This window comes from Alosa alosa, chromosome 8 (assembly GCF_017589495.1).
Source record: "Alosa alosa isolate M-15738 ecotype Scorff River chromosome 8, AALO_Geno_1.1, whole genome shotgun sequence".
In the NCBI taxonomy this organism is placed as follows: domain Eukaryota; kingdom Metazoa; phylum Chordata; class Actinopteri; order Clupeiformes; family Clupeidae; genus Alosa; species Alosa alosa.
This window is the reverse complement of record NC_063196.1, coordinates 5172771-5188668: the sequence shown is the minus strand read 5'-3', so window position 1 is coordinate 5188668 and position 15898 is coordinate 5172771. Positions and strand designations below refer to the sequence as shown.

General features: G+C 43.2%; 1 protein-coding gene across 4 annotated transcripts in view; it reads right to left on the bottom strand.

Annotated features, from left to right (window-relative positions):
- Positions 1–7977: 7977 nt before the first annotated feature.
- kif26aa (kinesin family member 26Aa) overlaps positions 7978–15898 on the bottom strand; it is a 90314-nt gene continuing 82393 nt past the window's right edge. For 3 of the 4 annotated variants that reach the window (XM_048250395.1, XM_048250397.1, XM_048250398.1), the window contains 4 exons: positions 15069–15262; positions 13972–13992; positions 12978–13128; positions 7978–10826 (listed from right to left, as the gene is read on the bottom strand). In XM_048250395.1, coding sequence (XP_048106352.1) covers positions 10642–10826; positions 12978–13128; positions 13972–13992; positions 15069–15262 — 551 coding nt within the window. In that variant the 3' untranslated portion in view covers positions 7978–10641. The remainder of the gene's footprint in view (positions 10827–12977; positions 13129–13971; positions 13993–15068; positions 15263–15898) is intronic. The other variant, XM_048250396.1, reaches the window with a different exon arrangement.

The window sequence follows — 15898 nt, the reverse complement described above, 5'->3', positions numbered from 1 at the left end:
ATTAGTGTGTGTGTGTGTGTGGGGGGGGGGGGGTAGTGTGTGTGTGGGGGGAGGGGGATTAGTGGTGGATGGGGTGCAAGGACCTGTCATCTGCATGTGCCAATCACCGCGTAATCTCCCCTGCCGAGCCCACCGTGGCAGCGTGGACCCCGTCGTCAGCTCCGCCACCCCTTTGGCTCCTGTCAGATGGAGGCCCCGGCTAAAAGGCTCATCACGCTCATCGCCTCATTTCCTACGCCTCACTTCCTCAATGAAGAAGTCACAGCTGACTCAATCAGATGATGGCGGGGGTTTGGTAGTGGGGTTTGATTCTTTTGTGACAGACTCACTGCTGCATTATTGGTTACTATTTTCTATTTTATGTTATTGTTGTTTTGTTGGTGTGAGTGTATTTGAGTGTGACTGAACCAGACCAGTGAATAGTCTACTGATTCCCAAGGAGTGCATGAGCTGATGAGATTCTGTGCACTGTTGGTCACTCAGGCCAGACGAGAGAGACGGTGGAATGAAATTATTTATCGACTGTAATGTCAGCTCATCAAGAGGAGCATGAAAAGTGCACTGTTGGGCAGACCATTTTTTATTTCGTCATCGAATCATCCATCCATACTTTCAAGAAAATGAAGAGTCGCGTACAGAACATAAATTGATATGACTAGAGAACAGCACAACACACAGCGTAGACACACGCACACACACACACACACACACACACATGAAGTCACACAAACAGAAACACAGATGCAAGTGCTGCACACACACACACACACACGCTTGTGTGTATGCTAAAGATAATTTGTTGTTTTCTCAGCTGCATCTCTCTGTAATATAAAACACCCCTGATATTAGCATCTGCAAATGAATCCTTTAGCAAAGTGCCCTCGCGGAATATGAGGCAATATATTGGAACAATAGAGAGAACACAGTGTACAGGTTACACACTCGTGGCTTTACACTAGTGAAGTCTATGGAGTGTGTTGGTGATAAACAGTTTTAATTAATAAAAAAGCGTCACGAGTTGACTTTAATTAATTGTGCTCGTAAAGCATATTGATGATCAGGGTGCACTGTGACAGAAAGAGGGTACGTCCTGCTACATGGAGGCTTGAGATAATGCTGCCGCTCGTAAATATGCCACATAAAATGACAATGACTTTTTGGGGGTGGTTAGGACTGAAGCCAGACTGGGAGGCAGACATTAAGTTGCTGCACAGTGAGCTGAGCTCTCTGTAACAGTCCCCATGCTGATCCCTTTTTGCTGCGGAAGCTTCTAGGAGGACCCATCCACTGAGCCTCAGCGCGTGTGATGTTATTGATATAGGGATCATTATGTGTCTTAACCCGAGTAAGGCATATATTCTAAGGTTTTGCTCCACTATAATTGAGTTGCAGTTAACATCTGTGGACTGGGATCCCTTTGCTAGCTCATTGAAATGGTGAGCTCACAGCACATCACATGTTAAACTGTGCGTCCAGGGTAGAGAGAATGTTCCAGGCTATTGAAGATATTCTCATTCTCATAGACAAGGAATATCCAGTGTGATGATGATTCTATGTTCTTGCTTAAAGACATCCTTGTTTAGCCTTAAATCAGCAGTTGGTCTTCGTTTGTTTGAAATGTGATATTGCTTTTTATCCAGTATTTGTTTTTTGATCCCATATTTTATCATCACAATCATCATTAGTATATCTTATTAGTTTGTAGTTATTAATCTTATTCTGTTCTTCTGAGGCAAACTGCTGTGAAGAGAGAAGCTGTAATCGATGGTGCATGAAAAAAGAGATATAGAGGAAATGAATTCACCTCAGTTCACACAGCTCTTTCATCTGAGTCACTCATTGGTGATTGAGATGAGATTACTATGAAATCATTGTAATATACTTTGATATTTCTTTATATCATGATCTAATAGCTTTGCAGATGATTAACAACCAATTGAGCAGCAAAGTTTATACTAAAAGTTTATTTTACCAATCTGATAATTACCCCAAGAAGATGTGTGGTTTTAGCAGGCCTATCACATTAAGAATACTGTTTGAATAGTTTGAATGAGTGATACAAAAGATAAGGGCGTATACCTTTTTGAGTCCTCAACAATGGATCACATCCTAAATCCTATATCTGTCTGCATACTTACAAGGATGGGTGAATTGCTTCGCTCAGCTGAAAAAAAAGACAGAATTTTCTGCTCATTCAATAGGATTACCTCGACTCCTCCAAAAGCCAATCACGGGCCTGTTGATCGCCCGTGTCAGCACTCAAGCTGTGACATTTGTGTCAGTTGATTCTAGCCCAGAAAAACCCTGGCTTCATCCCACCTCCATTTTGCGCATGGAGACACTGATTGAAAGGCAGAGCTCAATCATACTCATGCCCACGGGCGGGGTAAGGAGAGAAGAAGTGCCAGACCATTTCCTTTGGAGACGGCCCTCAGCTCATTTTTATATGTGAAATGGACGGACGGGAGGGAGGGAGGATCCCTCCACTGCCTTTAAATAGGCGTCTCTGATGAGGCCCATTCGATCACACTACACACAGGGCTGGGATAACTGTTTGGCCTGTCAAATGACTTCTTATTCAATTCTGTGTGAGACCATCAGCGCAGCAGACCATCCCATTTCTGACATCTTTTCGCTCAATATCAGCCTGACAATCAGTAGCAGATATAGATTTGACCTGATGTTGAACAAGGTTCAGGGTCTTATTGTAATTTCAAGGTACTGACTGTATAAAATGATATCTTGTGTATATCTTAATATAGATTAAGATGTAGGTTTGTCCATAATTATACAGATCTGGACACTTTCCCCCTCGAGCATTGGAGAGCTGCCAAATTAGTGAACCTAATATCCAATTATAGATGCTCTATTTTAGTTGCTCTATATATTATCACCCAGTGGTAACATATATCCAAATACCATTAGGAAAAATATATGGATTTAAAAGTTTAGGATGACCTAAGTGTAAATAACACTGACCAACAGGCATGTGGAGACAGAATACAGATTTTGGAACCCTGTTGCCTCAGGCTTGGTTATTTGTGTAACCCTGGTAGAAATAACATGCATAGTTCTGGCCTGTACCTTCTCATTTACAAGGGCCAGCAAGCCTCAAGCCTTGACCCCTTGCTCCTCACCCCCGACCCACAACACGGCCAAGCTGAGAGGCTGGGGGTTGGGCTGTGGATGCCCAGTGGCTGGTCAGTACAAGACAGCGGAGGTGCATAACTAACAGAGGTCCGGTAGTAGCCCCACAGCTTTACCACCATGGAGGAGGACCAGGCTGTGAACTCTGCAGCCTGTTTGCCATGGGCTTAATTAAAGCAGTGCTTGTCATTCAGCGGAGACATCTGCCGTACAAGGCACCAGGTGGAGTAACACGCCAGTCCAGCCCCTCATAAAAGGAGGCGACCCAGTAGGTTTGTCAAAAGATACCTTCTCCAGGTCCTCCTCTTTGTGGCTAATGATATTTTTTTACAACCACTGCGCTCGAGAGTGCAATTAAATAACTTTAAACAAGACGGCCACCTTTTATGAACCAGAAAACCTGAAGGAGATTAATCTGTGGTGGAATTAATTTTCTAAATTTGTTTTGGCTCCTGCCATCTGTGGAGCCGCATCCCTGCTACGGGCCTCCCGTGTCTAGTAAACCGTCAACTGCCCAGCGGCGGGTAATTGCATTAACGCGCGGTTGTCATTAAAACGGCACAGCCTTGCCTGTCCTTTACGGAGCCTTAATGAGAAATGTGGGGGCCGGCCTGCACGAATCCGATGTTCATTTTCCAAAAGTCCTAAAGCAAACATCTGGGATGTTGATAGCGGTCTTGTGGCCAAGTGTCAGGGGAAGGCTCTTTAGCATGGCGGAGTAGTAACCCTTAGCCCCCAAGCCCATCAAAAAGACATGCAGCACCAGTGGCACAGCCAGTAGACAAGGCCATTTAGCTTCCTGGTTAGAGCACTTGACTTCCAACCCTGATTTGATAGGTTAGAACTCTGGGTACAGAGAAACCCTGTGGCCCCCACACCACGACACACACGAGAGACACACACTTCTGTCCTGAGCCGGCTGTGCTGTCTAAATTGGTTTTCAAAACTACATCTATGTCTTTGTCTGTTGGTGGTACTATCTATAATTTTTCATGATATTTTTTATATTTTTCTTCTTTACCTGTAGCAAGGCACAATTGTGGATGTCTATAAAAGAGAGCACATATCCATGTTGGCCCTGTTTTTATAGGACACATGCTAATTTGGGCCTCTGTAGGTAATCTCTTCTCTATCTCTCCTGAAGTGGGACTAACTTACCACACCATGCCATCCTACAGTGACATCATGGTCTACTATTACTATGACAAACACGGTACATCCCACTTTAATATTGCATGCATGTTACACGCTACGTTCTCCATCCTGCCCCACCCTATGCAGGCAATTCTACTGCAACAGCCTGACCTCGAATATCTAATCACCGGCCCAACCCCCACCAGTCGAACCCTTTACAATACAACTCCCCCGGCACCACCCCCACTCCCTTCTCCAACCAGATACTGATCAAGGTCTTCCTACGGTAGGAGAGAGCTTCTCCATATAAATACTGTTGCCATGTGCTCACTCTAGGGGGTTTAGGCCTTGGCTTCTGTAGAGTGCCATGAAACAATGTTCATTCTTAATGGTGTTATATAAATAAATAAACGCTGAAACGGAATTGAATATTCCGCCTTTCACAGCAAACTGATCTTTTATGACAAGTTGTGGGGGAGGTGCTGATCCCAGTTACCTTAGAGGACCCAAGATAAGTCTCATGAATCTTTAAAAGAGGTAAAGAGAGGTGTCTGTGTGTGTGTGTATGGGGGGAGATCTCTGTATCCTTAGCATCAGGAGAAGCAGGGATAACTCTTTTGAATCTTAAGCAGCACTCCTGAGCTCCTCAGAATGCACGTTGCATCGCCCCGACTGCTGTCGCTGTGACATGAAGCAATATGCAATCAATTAGTCTGAGGATTTAATCTGGAGAACAGCGCGAGGAGCGCGTGGTGTGAGGCTGGCATATTCACACACACAAACTGCTCTGTGAGGCGCATAATGAAGCTTCAGATGTTAGTTTATTTACCAGGGAACTGACGACGCTCAGAATGCGCTCTCGAGCTGAAACCAGGCAGGCTGACTCTGGAGCTGGCATTTCGCAAAGAACTAATTTGTTCCTCCTTTGTTTTCCACTATGGTTCGTGCACAGATATGCGTTGTAATCTCGGGTGAACTTATGAAAAAGCAAAAGACATGTTTTTTTAGGTTACACAAAAAGCATGCAATCCTTGTGACCCACCTAGTAGCGTCACTCATTTTCATTTCAGTGAGATACTAGTCTGGCTCCTCACAATGCACTTATGTCTCCCTCAGCCACCAGGGTGGAGGGCCAATCAGCGATGAGAGGGGATGCCATTATTTTTTAAATCAATAGTGGCTGTGGTAAATAGCAACACCTGCAAAAAGTCGGAAGGATGTGTACATTTCACTGTGTGTGCTGTTTGTATTTCACTAATTCACCAAGAGACCAAATTTCCCTCACGGGATCAAAAAAGTATATATACTCATACTTATTTATAAAGAAAGGCTAAATACATTGTCTCTTGACTGCCAATACGGTTTATTATCAGTTTGTAATGGTTGGGCGAAGTAGTAAGTAATGTTAGGAATCCCTAAGCAATGTAATTGGTTTGGAAGGACCAAAGTTAAAGGCACACTATGCAGTTTTTTTTAGCTTAATATGCAAGTTTTTAAGCTTAATTTACCTTCATTTAACAGCTTGAGTCATTGGGATGGTTATATGACTTTTTTCGGGGTTGAATGGTGGCCGTCTCGCTTCCCCCTAGCGCCTGTGAGTGGAAAAAACACCCTTGCAACTGTGGGCCGGTGGGCCGACGACCTCAGTGTCAGGAGTCATAACTAGTGTAACAAATTGCTTTACTGCATTCAAATACACATACACGCTAGGCACCGGCTAGAAAAAGGTAGCAATGGAGTTTCTCAGACATTCGTCATGACAGAGCCAGCGAAAAAGAAGCAAAAACCGAGAAAACAGTAAGGAAATTGCCAATACTGCATAGTTTACCTTTAACACAATGTTAATGCCCACTAGTGCAGTGCCCGTTCAAACATACTATTCCTGTAGCCCAATTACATGCCTGCATTAAAAATAGGATGATAGGGAAAAACATAATTCCAGGTAAGCATTCAATAATGAATACAGATAATATAATAATATAATAAATGTGAGGTGAGCAGAATTTAAGCATGGCTGCATGTGACATTTTTCATCCTAACAGCTGTTTTGAGTCAAGGCTGTATGCTTAGCATATTGAATAACTTGATAGAGAAAACAAACCATTTTGTGGAATGATGCATCATCATATGAAATTTGCAACGGTGTGACTCAAAAACAGTCTCTGGCCTATAAGTGACATCACACTCTGTCTGCCACTCGTTGCTTGTCGCTGGTTATGCTTTGCATGTGTGGCATTCTGAGACGTTTTTTAATTCCAGTATCGCTCATTTCAATTTAGGACCTTGCAGTTGGAATTGTCGTTTGCTTATTCAAAGTCTAAAGACAGTCCAAACATAGACAGTAAAGAGTCCAAAGCCTGGGCTATTCGAAGTGTCTGTTTATTGCACATCATTTTTTACGTCATTTTGAAGAGCCACTGCATACCTGTGTGTGTTGGCGTGTTTTTGCGCAATCCGCCGGAGTCATTTTATGCCAGCCATCCGCATACAGGGGGTCTTTATTGATGAGGTCAGACCTGTTAACACATCTTGCACTCGATCGCTTAACCTTATACCCGTGTAACCTGGACACTGATCCAGTTCTGCCAAAGCCCTGCTTCTATCCTCACTGGTAGCTTACAGTGCTGTGTGGGAAGGGGAGTGGATAGCGGCAAGAGCCAATGTGTGCTTCTTTTACCGATATATTTAACGATATCTTGATATTTAACGATTTTGCATTTCTTATTCAAACCCCGTAGCAAGACACCTGCCAAGTTTGAAATCAGTCTGACAAACGGTCAGCGAGATATGCGTGCCACATACATCCGGACACACACACAGACGCTTCTTGCTTTATACAGTAGATAGATTATGATGCTAAGGTTGGAAACATTTCTTAATTGTGAGTAAACAGATTCTCTTTACAAAGTGAAATGAAGAAGTGAGTCTGGTGAAACCAGGCTAGTTAGGCTATTTTGTAGAATGATATCCAAATACAACATAATTAACAAAACTTCTTTACTAATATGCCAAACTCCATTGGCTTGTAGGAGACAAGAGAATACATTCCAGACATGACCTTACCACATGGGCCTGAGTGAGAGTTTGTAAGCCGATTATCTGTGTCCCAACATCATCTGTATTCAACACCTTGGTACTCCTAGTCCATAACATCACAACGCTCTATAGTTTACTGAGGCTCTGATCGCTCATATTATATTTAGCAGGTCTGGTTTCCTGGCCCAATATGTCAACACTGTACTTTGGAACACCTTCATGAGTAATCAAGGACTCATGTGGGCTTGTAAACAGGTCACGTGCAACCGTAACCTCTAAGTTTATGTCTTATTCAACAACAGACCCTCTAAAGATGTATAATAAATGTGGCCTACTTTCTAGTCTACAAACAGTGTTTGTGTTCTGTATGACACTGGTTCCTGTAGATAGTGTTGGCTATTAAATATTCCGCCTGTCTCCCTGTTTATGATCAAATCGGGGCTGCCGTGATGGCAGACTATTTCAGGTGTGCATTCAGAGGAACTAACCCGAAACAGCAACTCAAGCAGAAAATTCATCATCTGTGGCACATGGGCAACAGCTTTCATTTTTTACTGCCGGAACCAATGGTTGCTGCGACCAAATTGGTATTATTTCCAGCAACCATAAGACCATTATGAAAAATATCAATGCATGAATAAATTCCAATCTCGCAGTTTATTACAAAGAGGAAAAGGTAACCTTTATTCACAATTATGAATAGATGCAAACTGAATACTGTACATTTTGTTAGAAAGGATTATAAAACTGTACAATACAAAGCCAAAAAAACATGTTACATGTTAAAAGTCTCTCTCTCAATATGTTTGGCAAAAAGTATTTTATATAACTTATTGATAAAAGAAAAAAACAGACTAAGGTTTGAAAAAGACAGTAAAATAAAATAAAAATAAATATTACAAAAAGATTAATAAATATTTCATGCAGCAACTACAAAATGAGCCTGAGAGATTTGTCTTTGTTGAAAAGAGGATTCATTCTGTTAAAAAAATACATAGTTTTTAAAGGTTATGATTTTGAAATGGGAGCAATTTAACACACATACTCATTTTCTGTTTTCATCTTCGAAAGATCAAATTGCACGGCAACACCAAAAACGGAGACTCATTAACAGGTGTGGGCAGAATGCATTCAAACAGAGAGAGAGAGATAAAAGACCACAGTCTGCACAGAAACAGCATAGTTTTCAGTTCATAAAGTGATGTACTTAACATCAGTAACAGGTTGCTCACACTTACAATGCCCAAAGAGTAACAGATTTCTCAAACGTTAACATCTCAGTTCAACTGCCCCCTTTGGCTCTGTCATTACACTACAATGGAATACTACACGCATGTCATGTCCGGAGAAATGCTCAAATGAACTCTAACAACCAGTTCCGTCGTTTGGACAATTTTGCATTGCTGCACCATAACTGTGTTACTTGACCCGTTCACATAAAACAAACTATGCTATTGGATAGATGTGTGGTCAGTGATGTGCACACAAATCACAAATGATTAGTCATGAATGACTTGCCATGTTTACTGTCATTCAATAACATGGACAGCATTTACATGAGAGGCTGTGCCACCATGAAACTCATACAGCGTTGAAGTCAATGCATCATATTGAGGTAATTACTTAAACATGCTGACATCCAAGGTTATAATCAAAATTACTTACTCATCAGTTTGACCTCAGATGTTTAATTGTTCCCATGTTGGTGGACCTCTTTAAAAACCTTTAATTGAGCTCTTAAGGTGACCTTATATGGCTAAAAAAGCACAAGGGCACTGGTGAGAAGCACCGTTAATTGGAGGAAGCTGATTCATAGGGAAGAGAATGTTGGCATTAACTCTTTGTGAGTTTCCTCTACTGCTGATAGGCTTACAGTACGGTGGACACGGGGATAAGAGTTTTGAGCCCAGTGCCCGCTGTGTGTATCGGTTTGATTACACACACGGTTTGAAACCCACTCACTTGAAAGGGAATGTTTATATCCCACTGCTTCCTCATTTTATTTTCCAGTGTGTGTGTCCTACTAACAGTGAGCGATTTGGAGCCAATTCCAATTAATCAGATCACTGTGATAGTCCAACAGAGCTGAGGATTTTTTTGGTCTCCCGACTCAGGTTGCCGCTCCGCTGAAGATGATGCCCTATTGTTTTGTCCACAGTCTCGCTGGTTGGATCAATAACCCAGCAGCCCAAATGCAAGCCCAGGGGCAGGTAGACTCTGCAGTATCATGTTTGCACTGGGAGCTCAATGCCACCCTTGTGTGTCAGGTGCCCGGCACAGAGTCTGAAAGCCTATGATTTATGGGACGCATCCGGCTGTGCCACTCAAAAGATCTCACGGCTGGGCTGGTCTGCAGGGTCCATACACACACACACACACACACACACACACACACACACACACACACACTCTCAGACATGGCAAGAGTGGGAGAGACGGCAGGCCCTGAAGGATGAGTATAACTAAGAGAGACAGATGACGCGCTCTCAGCAGAGCTCCGCCATTCCATCCCGGAAACAGCACACTCACTCAGGGCCGCTATCAGGACCAGCGGAGCGGGCAGCGAGAGTGGCTAACGGCCAGCGATTAAATCGCAGGGGCGAGACGCATACCAAACAGAGAGAGAAAACTTTTCCGAGCGCAACATCAAAGCGACCACCAGCACAGTAATGAGAGGGACTGTGATGGAAAATAACAAAAAGGCCTCAAGGGAATGCAATAATATACATATTGATACATACACATATACAGTATGCATATTATATTACTGCCCCTTGATTTATGTTGTTTTTCTTAACTAAAATCATGTATAAATACACCATAGATTACAATACAATATAAAATACTTTTATGTGACTTTCTCAAAAAATGGAATACATAAGGGTTTGCTCAGGTAAGCTGGTTTCAAAACTAGCACCAAATCAGAAAGAAAGATAATCCCTCAGGATTGTTAATGATCAAGGCACTTGTTGGTGAAAAACACAATGACGATGATGGAGACAACGATGACTCACATTTAACATCTGTCTTTTCCGTCCGCACAGGTGATTCAAGGGAACTGAACCTAGGTCGGTCATGATTCATTATTCTCAGTCCACTCCTTGGCCCCGGGCTATAGCTAGTCTCACTTTCAGGCTCGTTCAAGCTCTGACCAAATCATTCTGCTTCCACTCTTGCTGTCTCTATCTCCCAAATCCTTTGCTGTCTCGCTCTGACACATCTCTGTTTGTCCACTGTTCTCTGAATCATCTTCTTTTTCTTCTTTTTCTCCTCCTCCTCTTATTTTTCTTTCTTTCTTTCTTTCTTTCTTTCACTTGCTCCTGCTCAAACTTCCACTTCCTGGTGTCCACCTTGTGCCCCTGTGGTGGTGCTCACCACAATGTCGAAGCACGTCTCCATCATGACCCGAGACTTGCAGAGGTTCACGCAGAACTCCAGCTCCCCTGTGGCCTGGACCAGGGCCTCCAGGTAGTCCTGGGAGTCCATGTCGAGGTCTGGATCCACGTCGACTGGAGGAGAACAGGAGACAGAGGGGAGTCAAACAAAAGACTGAGTCTATGGAGAAAAACATGACCTTTCCATCAAACTTAACAACAGGATTCATTTGATCCATTTTTCTATATGAGGAAATGTTGAACGATCAAATGTATTGTATAGAATGTGTGACCTTTACTATTTTATATATGAGTCAGTCCCGGGCAGGTCAGCTATGACACAATGAATAATTTCTCCCTCACATCACAGGTACAAAAAGACCTGGACTACCATGCAGTGAATACAGCACAATAGGAAACATTTTCTCACAGGGATGAATACCTCACCATAGAGGCACCACTCTAATACTGGTTAGCTGGTTTGCTTCTTGCATTTTCAATTCTCGGATGAAAATGCAAGAAGTGTCCAAAGGTCGAGGTGATCAAATATTCATTTTCATTCAGTGTTTGTAGAGTAACTTTCTGTCAGATTAGCCTGTCATTCATGAAAAGAAAACTGTGATTATTTTCCCTTGTAGTCTTTCTGCACAATATATTTCATAAAGAAATAGCTGTATTTCTATAAATATCTACATAAAGGATTTTGAAAGCTCAACCAACCAAGGAACATCCTTCAGCAACCAGTTACAGAAGGCCCACCACAGCAAACTCTATTGACATCAATGATGCCCTTTACACATACGATGCTCTCAAAGCATACTGTAAATATACTGTTTATTGTTGTAGCACAGGACCAGAGGGCTTCACTTTCTCTAAACGACTTTCCAAATCTGGGTTATAGTGAAAAAGAAATTCCCAAAATGCCTAGCCATGGACACACTGAGATGTTCCACACCCCTCCAGTCCCATCTCTGGAGGCACTGGCAGAGCTGAACCACAGAAAGGGGCCTTTGTACATGCGTTGTGTGGCATTGCATGGCTGGCTTCCCCTGCATGTGTGTTGTATGAATGATGTCAGAAACATGTTAAGGAACACTCATTCACCAACAACAAAAAGAGGCTCTGACAGAACATAAAGAGAAGCATGGGTCAGAGCCATGTATGTGTGATTCATGCATCTGAATTTTCACACTTGAATAAGGGGCATACATAGGTGGTCCTCTATTTTCAAAAGCCCACTGTTATAGCCTATAGGCATAGCATATAAATCTTGTGTCCAGGGTCAACCGGTCTTTAAGGAACACAAAAGACAAAGTATGTGTTTTTATATAAGGCAGTGCATTAAACCAAAGTCACATGGAATGACCAATATCTCAAATGGAAGTTGCCTTTGAGGAGGAAGTAGGGTACATTACATGTTTTAAACATGGATGCCTTCTGGAGGGACAGGAAGTCATGATGACAGCAATGCTGTTGGGGCAGTTCAGAAGAACACACATAGATACAGAGAATGGAAACACCCTTTCCACAAACACTACAGGGCTGTACCGCAATCTCATGTCTATATCAGCCACACCAGTAAATGGGTCATTCACATTCAGTGCAAACGGACCCAGTAGGCACCTTTAAGCAATCTGGTATTAGTTCCCAAATGAGCTTATCCCTGCTGGGCTGAAAATGAACACCTTTTGCGATGGAGACTACAAAAGAGAACATAATTGAAATAGATCAATATTTTCAATTTCAAGCATTTTCTCCACAGGCATGTCATGTTCTGGAAGACAGAGCACAGAGCAAGACCCCTAATGTAGTCATCAATAAGAATGCAGTACATGCAACACAGAATGACAGATCATGATTCCTGTAACACTAGGCCATGTGCACTGAGATGGAGAAGGTGAGATGATAGTTTTATGGTGGCTAGTTTTATGCAGGAGCTGCTCAACCACTAGCATTAGATACTTTGTACATTTTTGCCATTTTGTGATGTGCTTGTAATTTAATTTAAATGTATTTTGTGGAACAAGAGCCTCTTGTTTGAACAAACATCAAATTCAGTGTAAATGAATCCTTCATTTAGCTGAGGGTTGCTCTCACAGCCGTATGTTCTTTGCAATTCAATAGTAGCAATCCATTATACATCTCCTCTGATCTCATTTAGTTTCCAGCCTGCCAAGGCTAAATGCAAATGTATGAAAAAGATTCAATTGGCATTACATACTCAAAAACACACCAGCTCACCAATTACCCTCAGTTGAATTTAATCGAAAGGATATATGTACTCACATTCTCCCATCCACTTGCCGGGGTCAAGCATCAGCCGAGTCTTGGCGTCCTCCAGCTCCCTCTTCAGTCTCTCGTGCTTGGCCCTGAGCTCCCGGATCTGCTGCTGACGCTTCTCCAGCATCCTGAGCCGCGCGTTGAAGTACTGCAGTCCCTGGAGCCCCACGAGACCAGAACAGGAAGGGAGAGAGAGAGAGAGAGAGAGAGAGGGAGAGAGAGAGATAGAGAGAGAGAGAGAGAGAGGAAGAGAGAGAGGAGCTTTAGCAAAGTGTGGTCAGAGAGAAATGAGACCTGGAGCTCCAGGTGCTCTCGTCCCGCTGTCACTACGCAGGACGCTGCCTGGATACCTGACCGTCGTTGGGTCTGCACCGTGTGCCTTGTGGCAAATCGCCGCCCCGACGTGGAAGTGCGTTTTTACCGCAGGGGATTAGGTCAAATTGAATCATGGGGTGGCTAACCCACCGGGAGACTTAGCTTCTGTAGACTGGATTAATTAGAGACGAGTCAGAGAATAAAATTAGCAGCCAAACTAATCTCTCACTCGCCCCTAATCTCCCAGGGAAGAAAAAAAAAAAAAGGTTTGTGTGAGGATTAGTTAGGGACAAGGCCACGAGGGACAGGTTGCTGGCAGGTAGTGTTGCAGGTGCAGATTATCCTGGGGTGTTTACTATGTTGCTGTGAGTATTCAGCCGATGCATGCTGCCATAGATAGCGGCTGACTCTGGATCAGTTCCTGCCAGCGCCTGGCGGGGTCTCCACCACAATCAGCTGCTCTCTAGACAAAGGAGAAGGTCTCACCCTAACCCTTCATGCTGTAGTCCATGCACATGGAGATTTTTACTGTAATTTCATTACTGGATTATGTCAAGGTTGATTTGGTTTGATTAAATTGAATCATTCTGCGGCACCCCAGCACCACCACCACCACCACCACCATTGTGATACCTCAATGCAGTTTCCCAAGTCAAGTCACATCCATCATTTCTAATCAACGTACCTTTTCAACATCCTGAAATGGCTGTCAGAAACGTAGTGAGGAGGGAGAGGGGGAGAGAAAAATGTATAAGAGTATGCTAATGCAAAGATAATAGGAAAACATTAATGAAGAAGTCTTTCTTTCTTTCTTTCTTTCTATTTCTCTCGCTCGTTCGCTCCCTCGCTCCCTCTCTTTTTCTCTGTCTCTTGCTATCTCAGTTTCATACAAACACAAAGCCTCGCTTAGAGATGGCCACACACACACATAAAGACACACACACACATAAAGACACACACACACATAAAGACACACACACACATAAAGACACACACATAAAGACACACACATAAAGACACACACACACACATAAAGACACACACACACACATAAAGACACACACACACATAAAGACACACACATGCGGGGCACACAGACACACACTTAGGCACACACATGCACACACTATAATTTTTCCCTCTCCATTTTTCGTGCATGGACCGCCAGGCTCTCAAAGACGAATTGAAGATCATCTTTTCCTAATTGAAAATAAATCACGGTGCCATTCAGCTGAGTTAATGTCTTTTCCTCTTGACTTCTACACACAATTGGCTGGGCGACCGTGTTTGACTCGTGGGTACGGTTAATGACCCGTGGATGTGGGGAGGGTAGTGCACCATAAAGAGCGATCAGGCAAGCCTCTGATAGTGAGGGCCCAGTCTTCATTCATCACTTGCACCTCCAACCCTTTTTTTCTCTTTGTTGTGTTTCACTCTCTCTCTGTCTCCGTCTCTCTGTCCTCCCTACTCAGTATTCAAATGGGAGGGTTGCACACTCGGGCTATTAGTTTTACCCAAATCAATTAAGCTATTGTCAGTAACAGTTTAACTGATAACCTCCATGCCTCGCAGAGCTTTACTTAGGCTCCATGTTTGAACAACCCTATACTAGTATTCTGGTTGAGTTAGCATCCTTATACTTTTTCCTACTTCTGGTCCCATGGGCTTTATTGATGTCTAAAGTTTCCACACCTCACCAATGTCACAAAACCTCTAGCTTGGGCATCATTTAAAAGAACACTGTTTGTTTGTTTTTTGTTCAGTCAGAATGGTGAGCCTTACCTCAGCACCCATCCCCTCTTTGCGTTTCTGGAGCCTCTCCACATCATCAATCTCGTACACTTTAATCTCAAAGGGCTCCTTCAGGGTGCCACCCAAGGGGGGCAAATCCACCCACTGGCCCGCTGCCCCGGGTTTGCGGCTCAGGGAGGATGTGTCCGGCAGAGGGGCAGGGATCAGCCTTCGCCTCTGGAGGCCTGGAGGAATGAGAAGGTCGGAAGGGTCAAAAGGCTTTCTAGTGTTTCTTTATAGAACAGGCAGTGTGCCAGGAATATCCTGGAGTTTTTGCAAAGCCCTGCCTTTTAAATATTTATGACGGCTCCAGAACAGTACGGTCACAGTAGATCAGGCAGGAGGGGGAAAAAAAGGGCCGTTGCAAAAAGCCACTGCTCTTCTGGAGCCTCTGATTACATATGCATTGAGGGCAAGACAGCAACTTTGGCTGATACCTCAAACGAGTATTAGAGCAGACGGATGCATAAATCTAGCAAAATACCTGGCACAAAGTAGTGATAGACTTTCGGTTCACAGAAAAATATGGAGATTTGTGATAGGGATGAGGATAAGTGTTGAGCACTAAACACACTACTGTACCTGTATAACTTACACTGTGAGTTGAATTCAAAACTACTATCTCTTAGTAAACTGCTCTATGCATTATGGATGGCAGCCAGGAGAGTACATTCCTTTGTAGAAACATCTAACTTAATTTAATGTTTCCTTTTTTTATACAAATTTTTCGGACAACAATTTTGAGCATCGAGAATCCTGATATTGAGGATCCTCAAAGAGATAAATAAAACACGGCATGAACAAGTTGAAAGTGAATACCT